Genomic DNA, 18623 nt, shown 5'->3' on the forward strand with positions numbered 1-18623 from the left:
AAAAAGCCTAAGGTTGCACGTGTCGGGATTTGTTGGGTTGTCACTCCTTTCCACTCAAAATTCGTTTCGCCCTTCGCCATAAATCATCCATTTTGTTATATCTTGTTCTCCCTCTATGAGTTGGCGTTCGGTGGCTCGAGATGCAGACGCAGTATTTCCGTTCGCCGAATAGTCAAGGCCAACCGGGCGTTTCCTATGAGTTGCCGCCGGTGCAATCGGTAACTTCGCCCTCAGGTCCTTTTCCACAGGCTGGCCCTCCACCTACTCTTCTTTCCGCTCCGCCGAGTAGACCCGCGAGCGGATTGAGAATGGCTCATCTTTTGCAACCACTGCCGCACCAGATGTCAAACCCTCCCCCGCCTCCCCCTCCTTCATCATACTCACGATCCTATGAATCAAGCGGCTCGCCGGCCGAAGGCGCCTCTATTCTTCCGGATGCGCCACCGCTCAATGGTTCGGCCCCAGGGTCGTCGGGGCTTCTTCCTCAGCCCGGTGGTACCGGGCAGCAGCAGCAAATGCAGCAGCCGCTGCAACAAAAGAGAGCCTATCGTCAGAGAAGGAAAGATCCCAGTTGTGATGCGTGTCGTGAGCGCAAAGTCAAGGTACCGAGTTTTCGCCGACGCCCCTGTCATTTTAGCTTAAGATCATCCAACGCGGTTTTGTTAACTTTCCTCGGCTCAGTGTGACGCTTCGGAGTCATCTAGTTGTACAGAATGTACGAATCGCAAAGTGCGATGCCAGTTCACGAAGGAAACTAACAGGCGCATGTCGTCCATCAAGTTTGTACCACGGCTACTTATTATGAAAAGCTTTGTCATTCTAATTGGGCCATAGGCAAGTACAGGACTTAGAAAAGCAGCTTCTATCAACCAAGCAGCAATTACAACAACTGCGGTCAGGCATGCTGAGGCCGGACAACCTGATCGATCTCGATGTTGATGGAACCGGACAGTCTCAATTGAAGCTCCCTGATATCGGGTATCGGCCGCCGCGCCAGCCAAGAGCTCCGGTATCACAGGACTTAACCGAAGCTCGAGCCAATCTGCGAAAGTACGGAAGAGGAATTCTGAAAGTACCAACTCCGTATCGCCAGCCGGGTCCGAAATCGCTCCTGGCGTCCGATCCTCCACCGCTCCCCCCCAAGGAGGTTGCAGACCGTCTCCTCACGCAATACTACGAATGTATTCATTCGGTCCTGCCGGTAGTTCATTGGCCTAGCTTCGTGGCGGAGTATGAAAAGGTTTACCAAACTGGTTCCCTTCTGGGCCTCCCTCGAGAGTGGGCGGCCGTTCTGTTTGGTATCTTCGCTTGTGGTTCACTTCACACACTGGAAAAGACTAGGGAACACGACGGGAAAGAGTTCATAAGGATCTCCTGCGGGGTCATCGATGTCTGGAAGGACAATTTCACCTTGGATCAAGCCCGAGCCGCACTTTTGGTTAGTCTTTTTCTCTACGAAGTCAACGCGAAGTCAGCCAGTTGGGTATGGGTCGGATCTGCAGTGAGGGTAGCGCAGGAGATAGGGCTGCATATTGAGTCAGGGCCGTGGTCAGCCCTCGAAGGGGAGATGCGCAAGCGAGTGTGGTGGGGGGTCTATGCCTGGGACAGGTATGTGAATGACCAAATATCCCATAACACAAGGTTCCGTTTTAGTTGATTGTTATCTCCTTAGGCTTCTCGCCCTGGAAATGGGAAAACCGGTCCTCATCAACGATCAGGATTGCGATGTTGACCTTCCTTGTCCAATCGACGAACGGTGTATTTCAGAAGGTGGCATTGTGGCGGAAGGCCAACAGACCACTCCACTCCTGGCCACTATACATGTCGTTCGGTCGATAGGTCAGTTGGTCCGGACGTTGAGAAGCTCCACGATCAGCCCGGCAACCTTGGAAATATTCGAGCGACACTTTCAAACTTGTCAGGCGACATTTCCTCCACAGTACCACCCGAAGTCCGACCTGTATCTTGATCCCCGCTCTATCCTCCCACTCATTTACCTGCAGAATGCCCGTCTCATCCTCTATCGTCATAATATTTCCCCTTTCTGTGCCCCCGAAGTCCGATCGTTGGCACTTGATTACTGTGTTTCAATTTCTCAAGACACTGCTCACCTTCTTTCACGCTGCATGCGGGCTCCTTCGGGTCCTCATGGTTACTCTTCACCTCCTGAAAATGATGATTGGCGGCCCTTGTTGGCATCCTCTGCAGGAACTGTGCTCTGCACCCACATCTGGCGTTGTGTGCTAGTGTTGCTGTTCCGCCAGGAATATGATGCCGCATTGGTGTGTGTCCGGGCAAGTGCTGTGGTTGGAGACTCCCGAGCGGTCAATGCAGCCTGTGGGCGGTACATCGCATTTTTCTTGAAGTGCCTTGTGGACCGGCTACGCCGCCCCGATGGTATCGATCCCGAGCGGGACGAAGAAATGTTGGCATACGTGTCGGGCGACATGCAAGGCACAACTGGTGGTAGCTGGGTGTGGCAAGGCAGTGAGACTGGCTCTCAGCTGGAGACATTGACTGACTTCGGTAGTCCTGTCCCAATGCCACACCCCGGTGCCCGAGACAATCTGTCTACAGGAGAAGTGGAAGATTGGGAGGGATGGGATTGGGTTGAACAGACTGTTCAATATCTAATCAGCGAAAAGCAAAAGCAACAGCAGGAATACAATAGAATGGATGTGCAGACTAGTCCTGGGAGTGATGAGCCAGCACCTCAGCCACAGTCGGCCTCATCCCACTCACGCATGACAATCGCAAGCATCATCTAAAATCACTGGATCTGTTGCTCATAATTTGAGACTTTGCGACTCCCCCGCATACTCTTGTCTCCATGTGGAGACCCACTCTCGCGGCGTCAGCTTGTGGAACGACCATGAAACAATTGTCGGTTCAATATAAAACGTGTCCTGAGAACCGGCTTAGAGCAGTCAATATTCTGCAAATTAACATCTTACGAGAGAAACCAGGGACACACGCCCAGGGCAACGAAGACTTCCTTCGTCAGGAAGGAGGTGGACTGTATTATCTATATGTACTATTTGTCTAGATGATGGTCTGGGGTCCAGTGGAGCATGTGAAACGAGATATGTCTTACGACCGAATCTTTGATATCCATACGATACGTTTGATTACATCGAGCATACTATGAAGATGCATTTCTGTGTTGTAGAATTTACCTTGTCTTATTAGACAATAGACCATGTTTCATACAGTGAAATCATGAACTTGTTTTGACCTCTATGCAATTAATGATAGAACCTCACAATCCAATTTCATACCGCATAATTCACGGATCCTTAAGACCTTTTAATATTACGATAATGATTTAGACTTCCAGGTTAATACTCCTTCCAAACCGCGCATATAGCGCCACCTTCAATTGCTGCAACTCGTCGCGCAGATCGCTCAGCTTCTCCTCCAGCCCCGACACCTCGGAGTCGATCTGCTCCGTCGACGAAGAGAGGAGAGATTGGGCATCGGCAAGGGGAAGTTGGAAGAAGGAGTCCCCAATTTTGTACCTGTTGGGGTCAGGGCGACAAACACTTTGAAGCAGGAAAATAGAATTGAAGGAATGAACACTCACGGCACCAGTTCATCCTCATCAGCCAGTTCTAGCTCCATAGAGATCTCCTCGAGATCCTCTTTATCTTTCTGTAGTATCAAAGGTCAGTATGCAGACCACACACCACGTCAATAACATAACATCATTTCCGGAAGCCAGCGACACAAGGTGAATCCCTCGCAAAGATATGCAAAAAAAGAAAAAAAAAAAAAACCCAAACAAATACAATGGATAGACGAAACCGACCTGTTTAGCCTTTAACTGCTCCTCCAGCAGCGTCTCGCGTTGATGAAGCCGACTGAAGCGGTTGATCTTTTCCTGGTCTTCGCGACGAACTTCATTCTCTTCTCCCGCTGCGGAGACTTCCTCTTCTTTCGAGAGCTGTGGGGTGTTTGGTTAGCTCGGATGTTTTGTGCCGGGGAGATTGGGGGGACTTACCATGCGATGTTGCATCATTTTTGTGATTAGGTTGTGGGTGTTTATATCTTATAGTATTGGGGAGGAGGGGAGGGTTTTGCTTCTTGATAGATCCTAAGTTTAATTCGGTTTGATGTGGTTTCGGTGGGTGGTCTGTGCACGGTTGTTCTTGGCGGGGATGTTGTGGCTGATTGTCCATGGGCTTGTTACTTTAAGCTTATTCTCTTCAACCTACTGGTGTTGTATATTTTATGTATATATATATATATATATATATTTACTATATATATCTATACCTATTTCGTTCTTATATCTCGGAGAAGAAACTGATTGTGACGAACTGTCCGGCACTTGGCATCCCTCCTTATCAGAAGAACGTGCCCCGGAATCGAGACATAATTCTAGAGGCTGCTAGAGCCCCGGCAGACGTCCGGAAATAGTTCCCAAAAAAAAAAAAAAAAAAAAAAAAGGTATTCCATGTGTGTGAGCCTTGCCAATATTCACCTCAGAGGATGGGCGGCAATAATCATTCAGACTCGGTAGTGGCTTCGAGATTCTGAGACGTTGTGACATGATCTATGGAGTATAGATCGTCAAATACCCGGCTCGCAGCACACAGTGTTACTACACAGTATAAGGTAAGATGGAGGGCACTGACGAAGACAAGCGCGAGGGCCTTCATCCCAGCTGGCTGGCTAAGGTGATCAGCTCAGGTGTCGGGGACTTAATTGGTCTTACGTAGATAGTGGGGAGCAAGGGACAGAGGAACAGATCAACAAAAGTGGATCGAAGAGACGCAAGCCACGTCGAAGGGCTCGGAAACTTCACAGTTAATGGGTCTGTGGGCTTTCAAGTTCAGTGGGGGGCCTTTTTAGCTAGGTTAACTATGGATTATACGGGGTGGCTCAACTGTGCTTTAGGTTCAATATACGGAATTTTTCTTTGTATTATAAGCTGTGCAAACTCGGGGTCTACTGCGTACGTGTACACACGACTGTTCCATGTCCTATTAGATCTCTCACATGGTATATTCAGTACTCTATCTCCCAGACCGCATTTTAATCTGCTCCCTGGATGCGATACCATCCGAACATGAACATGTAAGATTCTTCTGTTACAGTTGGTCAAAGATACCAATAGTATTAGGTCCACATCTTTTTCTTTCTTCTTCCTCATCTCCATTACTTTCATCTGCTTTTCACCCTGCTTTGGTCTCCAGCATTAGCCCAGCCCATCTATCTCCACCCACCATTCAATATGAAGCTTACCCTGGCCGCCGCGGTTACCCTTGTTGCTATCACAAGTGCAAAGACTTCAGCTGTGCCTTGCCTTGCCTCCAGAAGGGTATGAAGCAAGCGGCACCCAAGTGTTCCAGTGGTGATTTCAAGTGCGCTTGCCCCCCACTCGCAGGAGATTTTTAATGCTATCAAGCCCTGCGTAACATCGTCATGTGGCCCTATCCCCGATGGTAAGTATTGCCTGCTCCCTGTATATAGTAGAGCTACAGCTGATTATATCGCAGGTGATTTCCAGTAGGTAATTTCGCAGTATTGCCCGTAGTCGTTTGTTGAGAAAACGACCATTGAGCACGACTACGATCTAGCCCTTTGCACGGTCCCATAGTTGCTACCAGGTTACAGGGTTGCTATGGGTACTGGACTATGACACGGATTCGAAATATTTTTGCAGGAAGAAAGCACTTGTCACTCGGGACAGTATTTACGGGTTCATGGGATTGCATCCTGATTCTTTTTTTTTTTTTTTTTTGTTGTTGTTGTTGTTGTTGTTGTTCTGCCGTATCTGTTCGTATTCGTTACCTCGATATTATGACTCGGCACTTCAAGGTTTTCGTCTGGTGTGTATTCGTCTTTGGACGATAGCAATCATGTCGATAGCTGCTGAAAGATGTCCCATGTTGAAGCCGAGAAACCAAGCGTGAATATTTATATATAACTTTTCATGGCGGGCCACAGCACCAATGTACTTGTAATTGACTACATAATGACCTCTCAATGTGAGAAGAGAGGAACAGAAATTATATCTCTTTATCAAGAAAGATAGGGCATACCATGAAAGAACTTACATTCTTTCTCAAAGCCTAGAGTCGAGTTAACTACTGTACAATAGCCCTTGATGCCGTAGAAAACAATATTTTCATGCCTAGGTGGTTAGTATTAAAAAAATAAACATCCTTTAACAAGTTGGCCGGATGGTGTAGTTGGTTATCACGTATCGTTAACACCGATAAGGTCCTGGGATCGAGCCCCAGTCTGGTCATAAGTTTTTGCACTTTCCTTTCTCCTTTGTTTCTTTTTTCGTTTTGCTTCATTTCTTATAGCATTCTGCTCAACCTTCTATCACATCCGTCCATATATGTATCTAGAACATCTGCACCCTTCACGATCACTGTCCTCCGGTACAAGGATCACACGCACCAATAGTATATGCTGTATTATTGTCAGATGCACTCGTCCATACTCTTACCCACCCCCCGGCTGGCCAAGAGCCCCGATGATTCCTTGGCTAGTAGGTAGATACCCGGAGGTACATTAGAGTATTAAGAGAATCTAACGGCAACAAAATGTAGTTTGACAACTGTACATGGATGTAGAATGGATTGATTGGCTCTCGGTCGGGTGACATCATCATCGGCCCATGTCATGTGCTCTCCGCTCTCTAAAGAAGTAAGTAGTAGCAACACAACACATTTACCGGACACATTTTTAGAATCTCTCTGTCCTGTACGTTTCCAGTTTCGAATTGAGACCTGCAATATATCGCTGGACTACTGAGGTGACCGTCCCTGTATCCATTGATATACTGCAGCAGAGGTTGACGCTGGTCTCGGAGAAAAGAAAGATAATCCCGAACGGCCAAACCAAAGCTATCGTCACCTAACATAACATACCGGCCGTCGATATCCCAGCCTTCCATCATTCACAATCTTCACCATCATACATCACTACCCCGACAAATCTAGGGGCTCTGGTACCTCAAGAGTTATCTCTAGATTGCATCTAGTTGAGCTCCGTCGTCTCTATCACCGCAGCAACACTACCATCACCAACCCGTAACGAGACAGTACACCGACGACACCAGCGCCCTTCGTCTATCCTCTCTCCCTTACATTTACACCATGCGAATACCAGCAGGCCTCTCTTCGATTATTCTCTCCGCCGCTCTACTACCGAGTCTAAGCGCTGCAAGCGGCTTCGACTGCGCCCACATCAACGTCGACGGGTTCAAGTACGACCTAAGTGAGCTAGGCGGCGTCCACTCGCTCTACAATGTTGAGAAAACAGAGGAACACGTCGTGAACACCACATATGTACTCAATATATGTAACATTCTGAAGGGGGCTTCGATCAAGGGCCACCTGAAGTGTGGGACATCGAAGAACAGTATGTTTTTTCATTCACTTGCTATCCGCTCTTCATCCTAAGGCCTAACAACCCTGATATTGGTCATATCCCTAATTATTCAACCTATTCAAACGAGCAGCGTACGATACTAACTATTCTATATCCAAGTTTGCGGATTCCAATACAAATACCCGGTCGACGGCTCCGAAGAAACAAGCCGTGCCTTCCCCATTGTCGGACTCGAGCATCTTGGTCACGGAAGCAAAGACCCCGAGATCACCCGGTTGAAGAAGCTCGACCCGGATGAGGAGGGTCTACTGGTCAAACTCTCTGGAGGTAACTACGTCGATGATGAGGGGAAGAAGAAAGACGCGGGCGCGGTGCTCGAGTTTCAATGTGACCCCGAACGGTCGGGATTAGAAGGTCTGAAGACGACCGATGAGACCGACAACGAGAAGAAAGAGGCCGAGCGGAGACGCGCAGAAGGAGGAGACGATAAAGAACAGCCACCGGTCGAGGAGAAAGACCGGTCGCTCCAGTTCAAGAGTTTTGGAAAGGCCGATGACGACTCATATGTGCTCAAACTGAACTGGAGGACCAAGTACGCCTGTGATCATTACCTGGAAGAAAAAAAAGGTGACTCATCTAGTCACTGGGGTGTCTTCACTTGGTTGATTATCATGTATGCTCCTTTTATTATCCCTGATCTATATGGGTGCTAACTTTGTGTCGCAGCCTCTTCCTCTGCATCGCTGCCTACCTTATCTTTGGCTCCTGGCTTAACTATAACCGCTACGGCGCCCGAGGATGGGATCTCCTCCCTCACGGTGACACTATCAGGGATATTCCCTATATCTTCCAGGACTGGCTCCGTCGAGTGGTCAACACGCTCCAAGGATCGGGGTCCAGAGGCGGTTACAGTGCGGTATAATGCCGTGAGATATAGCGTGGTGCAGGCGTTTCTCTTTCGCTCATTTACGTTGGGACTTGGTATTGCGTTTTGTTTCTACAGCACGGTGGGGCCGTGTGTGTGTGATATTATCTCAGAAAATCTATATAAGAAGTAGCTGCAGACTGGGTTGGATTGGGCACGTGCATGATAGGTACTGTACGATGAATGATATGCATCGGTCTTTCTGGCTTCTCGCTTTATATATTATTATACATTTTGAATATTAGACATTGACTGAAGAGCACGAAGAAAGAGAAGTGGAATCTAATTTCTAAATCTATGGGGTATGTTATAGTGTTGCCGAGGCTCTATGGAGGTATATGATATACTCCGTATACTCTACGGAGTACCTCAATCTACTCGGACTTCTACGCAGGGTCAAAATAACCAAACAACTCCGTAACACGGATGAGACTAAGTCTCCCAATACAACACGATACAACAGTAATAAAACAAGAAAACACCAGGATCCGACGCAAGGAGAGTTCAAAAAGAAAAGGACAACACGAATGAACGCGGAGCATCAAATGGCGTCATCAGAGCTAAGATCTCATCATGATCATCACCGGCATTGAAGAGACAGGCAAACAACCCAGGAAACCTAATAATAAAAAGTGGATTCCTCCTGTCCGTTCTCCTGCAACTTAAATTCCTCTTCATCTCTTCCTCTCGACTTACACTTTCATGGCAAATTGCTTGAGATACAGGTAATCCGCCATGTTCTCGTCCACAGATTTACGGATTAGGGCGGCGGCCTCTGGGCCGTATTTCTTGCGCCATTCGGCGTCGAATTCCTCTTCGGTTTTCACGGGCCGACCCTGGTGAATCTGGTTTAGTGATTATCCAACCCCCCCCCTCTTTGGTCCAGAGGTTGCTGTTGCTGCAGACTTACATGTGTCCGGGCTGTTAGGCCCTTCGATTCGATGGCGTCGTTATGAAATCCCCTCCATTTCTCGAATGCATCGCACACCTGCTTCTGTTCGGACTCGTCGTTCCAGTCCAGCATGGACGGGTCATAGTCGATGCCCACGCTGCGGCAGAACGCCTCGATCATCGGGCCCGGCTTCTCGAGCATATCGTCTGCATCGACGACGCAGATCTCCGCCGATTCGTGTGCCTCACCGACCCCGTTGATGACGGGCCTGAGCTTGTTGTCGATCTCGTCCGCGTCCTGCTCCTTCGTCGCGATATGTGGCCCGATCAGGTGGACGCTCCGAAGGTAGTCGAATGTCCGACGGGTCTCGTCGTACCCGGCCTCGGCTGGGTCATAATAATAGAACCCGGTGACGTCGTCCAAGGGGGGAATGGTGCAGCGGTAGTATGAAGGGACACTGAAGTGGGGATCACGGATGAGGAAGGCAAAGTGGAACTTGGAGAGAAGTTCCTTGGGCATTACGGTGGGATTACCTGGCTCTGGCTCTGTGGAGTACGGGTACTGGGACGTCTGCTTGGTGCTCTGTCCCGATTCGACATGGCCGTTGCTTTCCACACCGTTGTCAGCATGGCCGTTGGCTTCGGTGCCGACACCGCGCTTCACTCTAAGCAGAGATGGCGCAATACTGGCTGGCTTCCCGCTTGGGGGAAGGAGATAGTGGATGATGTCCTTGATGAAGATTCTCTTGCCCTGCGATGCGGTAAGTGACTCGTCTTGAAGACCACGACGTGACAATACAAGGCAAAAACATGAGATAATCGTCGTGGTTCACTTGCGAGATGGGAATTGAGATCCGACACCTTCGGTGTGAAAAGTGGAGGAGAAAGGGGAAGGCCGAGTGTCCCATCCGGCATCCGCAGAAGCCCTGACGGAACAGCCCATGCAGACGTGCTTGGGGATCAAATAGGGTACAGTAATTACATCAACCTCATACGCATCCCGAATGCCATTGAGGTCGATTCATCATCGTCCAGTCAGGACAGGGCATTACGGCGAGAAAGAAAAGAAAGGAGAAAAGAGCAAGGGTCGGACCTCAGAAGCTTCACGCTCTATTCTATCCATCACGGTCTTGTAGGTTGACTGACTGAAGCCGCTCTCTAGGCGCGTCTTCTCGTCGTCCATAAATCTCGTGCCCAGTCTCTCTGGGCCATAGTAGAAAGCATCGCCAAATGGCTCATGGATACACTGGATGGTATCCCGGCGAGTCATGAAGACCTGCGAATATTAGTGATTCCGTATCCACATAGTTAGACTAGGAGGAATTAAAGAGATTATCATACTCGTTCAAATGCTGTTGAGCATGCGCGGGGGTGAGTAGCGACGAAGATGGGCTTCTGCGACATCTTTGCAATTATCTCTTGTGTCTGTGACAGACAAGATCTATTTGAATGGTGATCCAACGATTCAAATGAAGACTGTGAGCAATATGGAGTGATACACCAACCGCCAGGGATTTTCACCACAGGCGTAGCTACTGATATCCAGTCTTACTCGGTTCACTTTTTACACTGAACGGGGGGAAATGATCCCGGGAGGCAATATGCCGGATTGGAAAAAGATGAAGAGAATTTAGTAGGTATGGGGAATGGAAAGAAGATGATTCCAAATCGGGACCGACTCAGATCGATAAGGACTGAGACTGAACACGATGAAAGAAAAGAAAACTGGAACCAGGAAACGAGAGATAGGAACGAGTGGGTTCTTATAGAAATTCATAGGGCCGTCGGTTTGGATGGAAGAGGGGGCCCAGAATAGAAAAAAAGAAAGAAAAAAAAAATGAAAAACAAAATCCACCACCCCCAAAATATGCGATGGTTCCTAGCCACTGACGAAAGATACTAAAATAAAATCAAAAAAATAAAAAATAAAAAAGAATTCTCATGGATCTGATTAGTAGAGATACGGTCACCAAGTAAACTACGCCTGAGGATTATTCCCCAAGAAGCAAGTGCAACGAGAGACTACGACATAGATGGCAAACCGAAGGAGAAGCAGCATGATAACTTGCAGATTTAGCTTGATGACTATTTCCCAAATGAAACGGCGATAAATATACTACTAACTAATTCACATCCACTTGGACAAACCAGGTTGTCTCTCCGATCACAGATTTTGACACCGGTGCAGAGTAGTAAGAAGTAGTATGGATATGGCTGTCATGATAGTACCTCTATCAGGTAAACGCCCCTTCTCACTACGATAATTTGGATTACGATCTACCGGACGCTCCGCCGCATCGCCTTCCTTTCCTATCGAATCCTCTGCGCTGAGGGGGGCCACTTAAGGTCTAGACAAGACACGAAGTGGACTCCAGTTCCTGAACCACGGGCGCATAACGAGGCTCCTGCGTTGAGGGAAAAAAAAAAGTGGACATGCAAGATGCAAGGACGGGCTAGTACTTACTTACCGGCGTTGGAGGGGGGGAGGGGATCAAAGTTCCAAGGATAGTCAACTATGCCTCGGGAGAATATGCTAACAATGTCGGCTGCCTGAAGTCATCCCATCCGTCAAAACCCAGGGCAACTTGGGCCGTGTCCACTTTTGACGTCATGACGAGGCGGATGGAAGATAAAAAACGAGAGAGAAAGGGAAGGGACAGGGGGTTTGTTAGGAAAAACGTGGGATGAGAGAAAGAAAAAAGGAACGAGAGTCGGCGATCTTAACATCTTGGAGTTAAATATAAAAATCAAGGCGGTTAAGAGGAGAAGCCGAAAAAACAGCATCAATAATAAACTAAACATCGAGTTCGAGCCAGACAAGGGAGGTTCATTGTTTAGTATGGATGGACTAGCCCCGCGAAAATCTCTCAGCTTAGAAGAATAATCCAAAAATGAATAGAGGAGAGAGGAGATACCAAGAGAGAGTAAAATGGCGCGGATAATAGGAATATTCTCATTACTATTAGGTATTATGAGAAGAGTTCGTTGCATCGTGCAGACCACGCAAGGCGTCCATGGTGATGGGGAAACATGCCGATTGAATTCTCGTCCCTAGTAGTCATGATGTGGATGTGTCATGGACTAGTAACCTTAGTTCCCAATGGCAGATGTGTCTGAAACATCCAATGGAGATCGATCGCGGTCCATAGTGACGGTCCATTGCGCCGGTGGTCGGATGGCATTGGTTATATTTTAAGTTATCGTGCCAATGCGGGTGATCCTGTGTCCCTATCTTGACCCAACCTGGTATAGTACTTTCGCTCTCATCCCTCCTTGTTGGACGGTTCAATTGCATTCAATCGGATCACGATTCATCCCATCGTGGGGGTAAGAGAAGCTGACCTTAGGGACAACTCAAGTTTTTAAGTTAGGCAGGTGGATAGAGAGACTCGACCGGTGCTCTTCTTCCAATCATCATCGTCGGTTGATAATCGCTCCGGCGGATTATTGGCCCATCTAGTATGAGTGGGTACTTGGAGGTACTTGGAAATTCTAAAACAAGACAGGAAGCTCCAGTACCTTACCATGTACTGACAAGTAACGCCGATGTACAGTACCACATGTACCATGTACAGAGCTATCGATCGATGGCTTGAGATCTCTCTGAGATCTCAGGCTGCCAGGCAGGGAAGGCATCCAGGCATCCAGGCAACTACTACTACTACTACAGTACAGACTAGCGTAACTAGTTCAATGTACTTAGAGGAAGCACAGCACGTGCAGTACATACATACTCAGTACGGAGTAGTCATACTCCGGAGTATATAGCCCAGAATTGTCCAGTTGACACGGGTCATAAGTAGAAGAGTCCAGATGACAGTCGCCCGTTCGATCAGGCCACCAACACCACGTGACGTCAGTGACCAAGGATCACCCCTCCTTTTCATAGGTGCTTCTGGAAGGCGGTGGAAGTTCCTCGTGTCGTCATGGAGGGTCTGGAAGGTTGAAAAGGATGCCCAATACCGAGCTATATAGACATCGGCGAGCTCCAACCACCAGCATCTTTCGTTATTTTATGTATCAGTCATACAGATAACTATCATAATAGTTAAAATCAACCTCTTCTAATTCTCTTAGTCACCTCAACTACCTCAACTACCTTACAGACCTGTCTATTCGAGCACACACAACTGATTTACCCGTTTCACCATGAACGGCGCTCAATTCACAGACAGAGCTAACAAGGCCCTGCTGGATTCCAGCAGTTTGGCTGAACAATACTCTCATTCTCAGATTCTCCCCGTCCACCTAGCAGTGGCCCTCTTAAATCCCTCTCCAGATGAATCGAAAGACCAACAAGCTCCCGCACACCCCTCACACGATTCCTCCTCGGCCCCTCTCTTCCGCCAGGTCATTGAACGTGCCCATGGCGACCCTCAGCTCCTCGAACGCTCTCTCATGAAGATCCTGGTCCGCTGCCCAAGCCAAGACCCTCCTCCTGAATCCGTTAGTGTCTCTCCAGCACTAGCCAAGGTTATTCGGTCAGCTACCGAGTTGTCCAAAACCCAGAAGGACAGCTTCGTCGCTATCGACCATTTGATTGTGTCCGTCGCCCAGGACTCTCAGGTCCAGAGAGCTCTAGCGGATGCCAACATTCCCAACGTCAAGTTACTAGATTCTGCCGTTCAGCAGATTCGCGGTACGAGGAGGGTAGATTCTAAAACAGCCGACTCAGAAAGCGAGAATGAAAACCTCAAGAAGTTCACCATTGATATGACGGCCCTGGCAAGAGAGGGCAAGATTGATCCTGTCATTGGCCGTGAGGAAGAAATTCGTCGAGTGATTCGTATCCTCAGTCGCCGAACGAAGAACAACCCAGTGCTCATCGGTGAGCCTGGTGTCGGAAAAACCACCATTGTGGAGGGGTTGGCTCGCCGAATCGTGAATGCCGATATCCCAGCCAACTTGGCTCAATGCAAATTGCTTTCGCTCGATGTTGGTTCATTGGTTGCAGGAAGCAAGTACCGGGGTGAGTTCGAAGAAAGAATGAAGGGAGTCCTCAAAGAGATCGAAGAATCTAAAGAAACCATCGTTCTATTTGTCGACGAAATCCACCTTCTCATGGGTGCAGGCTCCAGCGGTGAGGGTGGCATGGATGCCGCTAATCTTTTGAAGCCGATGTTGGCTCGCGGCCAACTCCACTGTATCGGTGCTACGACACTAGGCGAATATCGGAAATATATTGAGAAGGACCAGGCATTTGAACGACGTTTCCAGCAGGTCTTGGTGAAGGAGCCTTCTGTTAACGAGACTATCTCTATCCTTCGTGGTTTGAAGGAGAAGTACGAAGTGCATCATGGTGTCAATATCCTCGATGGTGCCATTGTTTCCGCAGCTACACTGGCTTCGCGTTACCTGACCGCTCGTCGACTTCCCGACTCCGCAGTTGATCTTATCGACGAAGCTGCCGCCGCCGTTAGAGTGACACGTGAGTCCGAGCCCGAGGCCCTGGATAATTTGGAGAGAAAGCTCCGACAGCTGCAAATCGAGATCCATGCCCTCGAGCGCGAGAAAGACGACGCATCTCGAGCTCGCTTGGAGGCAGCCAAGCAGGAGGCAGCCAATGTCACCGAGGAACTGCGCCCGCTGCGTGAAAAGTACGAAAGCGAGAAGCAGCGCAGCAAGGCCATTCAGGATGCCAAGATCAAGCTCGACTCCCTCAAGGTTAAAAGAGATGAGGCAGAGCGGTCCGGGGATACAGTGACTGCCGCTGACTTGGAGTACTACGCCATTCCGGAGACCAAAGCCCTGATCGAACGACTCGAGGTGGACCGTGCGAAAGCGGATGAAGAACGGCGTGCTCGCTCCGGAGACGCTGGGGAGACACTGCTCGCTGATGCTGTCGGCCCCGATCAGATCAACGAGATTGTTGCCCGGTGGACTGGTATCCCTGTCACCAGACTCAAGACCACTGAGAAGGACAAGTTGTTGAACATGGAGAAGCACCTTGCCAAGATAGTCGTCGGCCAGAAGGAGGCTGTGACCTCCGTATCAAATGCAATCCGACTCCAGCGATCTGGCCTCAGCAACCCCAACTCGCCGCCAAGTTTCCTATTCTGTGGTCCATCCGGAACTGGTAAGACCTTGCTTACGAAGGCTCTTGCGGAGTTCCTCTTCGATGACCCCAAAGCTATGATTCGCTTTGATATGTCCGAATATCAGGAGCGCCACTCCTTAAGCCGTATGATCGGTGCGCCTCCGGGATACGTCGGACATGATGCTGGTGGCCAGCTGACTGAAAGCCTCCGGCGACGCCCGTTCTCTATTCTTCTCTTCGATGAAGTTGAAAAGGCAGCCAAGGAGGTTCTCACCGTTCTTCTCCAGCTCATGGACGACGGACGCATCACAGACGGTCAAGGCAGAATTGTCGACGCGAAGAACTGCATCGTCGTCATGACTTCCAACCTGGGTGCCGAATTCCTGGCTCGTCCCACCACTAAGGACGGACGTATTGATCCTCAAACTCGTGAATTGGTCATGGGCGCCCTCCGTGACTACTTCCTTCCCGAATTCCTCAACCGTATCTCCAGCACCGTCATCTTCAATCGCCTCACCAAGAGAGAAATCCGCAAGATCGTTGATCTCCGTCTGGGCGAAGTTCAAAAGCGCTTGGAGCAAAACGGCAAGAACGTCACCATCGAATGCACAGAGGAGGTCAAAGACTACCTCGGCGACGCAGGCTATTCGCCCGCTTATGGCGCTCGACCTTTGGCTCGTATCATCGAGCGCGAAGTCCTCAATCGTCTCGCTATTCTTATCCTACGTGGAAGCATCGTTGACGGCGAGGTGGCTCGCGTTATCATGCGCGATGGTCGTATTGATGTCCTGCCAAACCATGAGATCCCGTTTGATGAAGATCAAGACATGCTCGATAGTGAAGATGAAGCCATAGCCGAGATGGAAGACGGTAGTGGTGACATGGATCTCTACGAGTAAATTTACTAAAAGCAAGGGATTATCAGCAAATAATAAAAAAAAGGGGGTGTAAGATTCTGAAGACACGGAGTGATGACTGATGACGATAACATGACTTTTGTCCTTCTGGTTTGATTATGGATACTGGAATATGTTGTTAATATTTCTTACTTCGGACATATTATACGCACTTTTGTACACGGCATTGAGATAATGTGCTCTAATAAATAGATTCAGCTGAATTAAGTGGATGTATCGACAAAATAATGAATCCAAATCCTTAAATTAATGAGCAAATCCTACGAACGTCACATCAATATTCCAAATGATAACCATCGTAGATATTCCAAAACATTCGAAGAAAAGTAAGCTTGATTTAAATATACCTATGTACCTCACGAACTCTCACTACTCCCCAACTCCCGCTCCCTAAACCACCTCGCAATCTCTCCCGTCTGACAAAACTCAACCTCATCCCCCCACCCCTTCAACCACGTCAGCAACCGCTCCAACATCCCGATCACATGCGCCATACCGCTAGTATCTGGGTGCATCAGAACGGGGAAGATGGGCTCGTCCTCATTCTCGCGAATCCACAGGAAGCGATCCCGCCAGAGGTTCTCGACCACGCGGACATCGGTGTAGCCGTGCGAATTGTGCGTGTGAGGAAGGAACTGCATGGGGGTCATGTCTTCCATGTACCAGTTGCAGGGGATGCAGACGAGGGGCCGGCGATCTTCTGCTGTAGGTGGGATGGGGTGCATCCAGGTCGAGGCGGGGAGGGAGAAATTGATGGGTTGGAGGGGTGGACGTTTTGGGGCGAAGAAAGGGTGGCAGTCGTGGTCTGTTAGGGAAGCGTCTGTTTTGGGTTAAGTTAGAAAGGTGAATTGTCGGGGTAGAAAGGGAGTAACTCTCACCATATTCGAATCCGTACTCTTCTAATAGGTCTAATGTTGACTCGCGCAGTTGGTATAGAGGTGCGCGGTATCCGACGGGTTTCTTGCCTGTTAGTTTGGTTGCAATGTCGATACATCGGGTAAGCACGTCCCGTTCTTGCTCGACTGTCAGTTGGTATGCTCCTTCGTGGGCGTAGCCGTGAAGTCCTATCTCACAACCTGACTCGACTACGTGTTGCACCTCCTCTGGGAAGCTCTCCGCGGAGTGGCCCGGGATGAACCAGGTGCAACGATCGGCTAGGTCGAGCTTTTTGAGCATCCTTAAGAGACGTGGAACTCCGACTTTGGCGGCGAAAAATCCGGAGGAGTAGTCTGCTAGGATGTTGTCGGGGTGCTGACCTGGTTGTTGTAGGGGTTTGGTTAGCATCTGTAGATCGTTATAATGATGGGAAAAACGGCTTACCTGTCCCTAGCCATCCAGACACTGCGTCTAGGTCAATGGAGACGGCTATCCGGATTTTATTCTGCTTGGGCTTTGATACAGCCCTTGGAATTGATTGGACTATACTCGACTCGGAGTGATCGACTCGGTCCTCTGTCTCTCTGACGGCTTCGCTCTCCTTCCAGATCAAGCGACCTTCCATTCCTCCGTCGACACTTAAGCACTGTCCTGATATGTGTCCTGCCGCGCGGTGAGAGGCCAAGAAAGCCATCGTACGGGCTATGTCCTCTGGTCTTGCGATTTTCTTCAGAGGTACCCTACACCATTTAGCGAAGATCTATAAATTGTAGCAATAGAGGATTGGACGTGGTGAACGTACGTAGCTTGGGCCTCAGCCCACATCTCCTTGGGATCATCGAGCCTGCCTTCTATCAAGGGCATATCTACCCATCCAGGTGCAACAGCATTGATCCGTGCCTTGCTATTGAGGCGAACTATTTCATTCTTCACACTTCGGACCAGGCCATACTGCAAGCCAGCCTTCCCAGATGCGTACTCGACATGGCCTTCCTGACCAAACTTGCCCGTTTCGCTTCCGGTTAGCACGATAGCTAGGTTGTCCAACTCTTTACCAAGCGTCTGTTGAGACACTCGTGCTGCTCGCAAGAAATGCTTGATTGTCAGGAATGTTCCTCGAACATTGACTCGATACGTCTGATCCCAGATCTCTGCTGGCAACTCCCAGATAGGGTAGTTTTTGCTTTCATCTGTGATGCCCGCATTTGCGATCAAGATGTTGATAGGCCCAAATCGCTTGCTGGCCTGCGCAATATTGGATCGGACGGATTCCTCGTCTGTGATGTCACCTTTCAGGAAGTGTAGCCGGGAGTAGGACTCCCCTTGTATATCAGATACCTCCAAGGCTTGGATGTCCAGTGCTGTAACTTTGCATCCCTGATCTAGATAAAAGATTATGTTAGATTATGGAATGTGCCATTTATGAAAAACTCTAAATACACGAGATGCAACGGCAACGATGGGGATTAGACCATCCCACTTTCTCCGGCTTGTACCGGTTGAAGGCATGGTGCAACGGGAGTAGTATACAATAGAGTAATTCTGAAGCTCAGTCGCCATCTTAAAGAAGAAAGAACAGTCTGCTTGTAGTCTTCCTTGCGCTACAGTGCGACCAAGGCAAAAAAAA

The 18623-nt window shown here is 49.0% G+C and overlaps 7 protein-coding genes and 1 non-coding gene across 8 annotated transcripts; 4 read left to right on the forward strand and 4 right to left on the reverse strand.

Annotated features, from left to right (window-relative positions):
- On the forward strand, positions 1-3047 carry BDV27DRAFT_83854 (transcription factor domain-containing protein). Its single transcript, XM_032077734.1, has 4 exons — positions 1-602; positions 682-779; positions 835-1608; positions 1673-3047. The coding sequence occupies exons 1-4, from the start codon at positions 141-143 to the stop codon at positions 2766-2768; spliced, it is 2430 nt and encodes an 809-aa protein (XP_031920665.1). The 5' UTR covers positions 1-140; the 3' UTR covers positions 2769-3047.
- Positions 3047-4073, reverse strand: BDV27DRAFT_83857 (tubulin-binding prefolding complex subunit GIM3). Its single transcript, XM_032077735.1, has 4 exons — positions 4001-4073; positions 3809-3943; positions 3584-3651; positions 3047-3518 (listed from the first exon to the last, which is right to left on the reverse strand). The coding sequence occupies exons 1-4, from the start codon at positions 4016-4018 to the stop codon at positions 3326-3328; spliced, it is 414 nt and encodes a 137-aa protein (XP_031920666.1). The 5' UTR covers positions 4019-4073; the 3' UTR covers positions 3047-3325.
- A 2109-nt stretch (positions 4074-6182) lies between these two features.
- Positions 6183-6256, forward strand: BDV27DRAFT_t241. The gene has a single exon. It is a non-coding gene; the product is annotated as a tRNA-Val (tRNA).
- A 447-nt stretch (positions 6257-6703) lies between these two features.
- Positions 6704-8545, forward strand: BDV27DRAFT_83867 (autophagy-related protein 27). The gene is made up of 3 exons (XM_032077736.1): positions 6704-7380; positions 7510-8023; positions 8077-8545. The coding sequence occupies exons 1-3, from the start codon at positions 7116-7118 to the stop codon at positions 8270-8272; spliced, it is 975 nt and encodes a 324-aa protein (XP_031920667.1). The 5' UTR covers positions 6704-7115; the 3' UTR covers positions 8273-8545.
- A 12-nt stretch (positions 8546-8557) lies between these two features.
- On the reverse strand, positions 8558-11004 carry BDV27DRAFT_139093 (uncharacterized protein). Its single transcript, XM_032069373.1, has 4 exons — positions 10508-11004; positions 10260-10442; positions 9186-9917; positions 8558-9111 (listed from the first exon to the last, which is right to left on the reverse strand). Exons 1-4 carry the CDS (start codon positions 10568-10570, stop codon positions 8968-8970), a joined length of 1122 nt encoding a protein of 373 aa, XP_031920668.1. The 5' UTR covers positions 10571-11004; the 3' UTR covers positions 8558-8967.
- A 229-nt stretch (positions 11005-11233) lies between these two features.
- Positions 11234-12456, reverse strand: BDV27DRAFT_139096 (uncharacterized protein). The gene is made up of 2 exons (XM_032069374.1): positions 12201-12456; positions 11234-12125 (listed from the first exon to the last, which is right to left on the reverse strand). Exon 2 carries the CDS (start codon positions 11966-11968, stop codon positions 11735-11737), a length of 234 nt encoding a protein of 77 aa, XP_031920669.1. The 5' UTR covers positions 11969-12125; positions 12201-12456; the 3' UTR covers positions 11234-11734.
- Positions 12457-13154: 698 nt separating this feature from the next.
- Positions 13155-16345, forward strand: BDV27DRAFT_139098 (ATP-dependent Clp protease ATP-binding subunit). Its single transcript, XM_032069375.1, has one exon. The coding sequence runs from the start codon at positions 13316-13318 to the stop codon at positions 16100-16102; it is 2787 nt and encodes a 928-aa protein (XP_031920670.1). The 5' UTR covers positions 13155-13315; the 3' UTR covers positions 16103-16345.
- A 131-nt stretch (positions 16346-16476) lies between these two features.
- BDV27DRAFT_170383 (SDR family oxidoreductase/polysaccharide deacetylase family protein) lies at positions 16477-18505 on the reverse strand (the record flags this gene model as incomplete). Its single annotated transcript, XM_032075283.1, has 5 exons — positions 16477-16940; positions 16999-17376; positions 17441-17736; positions 17799-18378; positions 18469-18505. The coding sequence occupies 5 exons, from the start codon at positions 18503-18505 to the stop codon at positions 16477-16479; spliced, it is 1755 nt and encodes a 584-aa protein (XP_031920671.1).
- Between the last annotated feature and the right edge of the window lie 118 nt (positions 18506-18623).

This window comes from Aspergillus caelatus, assembly GCF_009193585.1.
Source record: "Aspergillus caelatus strain CBS 763.97 unplaced genomic scaffold BDV27scaffold_431, whole genome shotgun sequence".
In the NCBI taxonomy this organism is placed as follows: Eukaryota; Fungi; Ascomycota; class Eurotiomycetes; order Eurotiales; family Aspergillaceae; genus Aspergillus; species Aspergillus caelatus.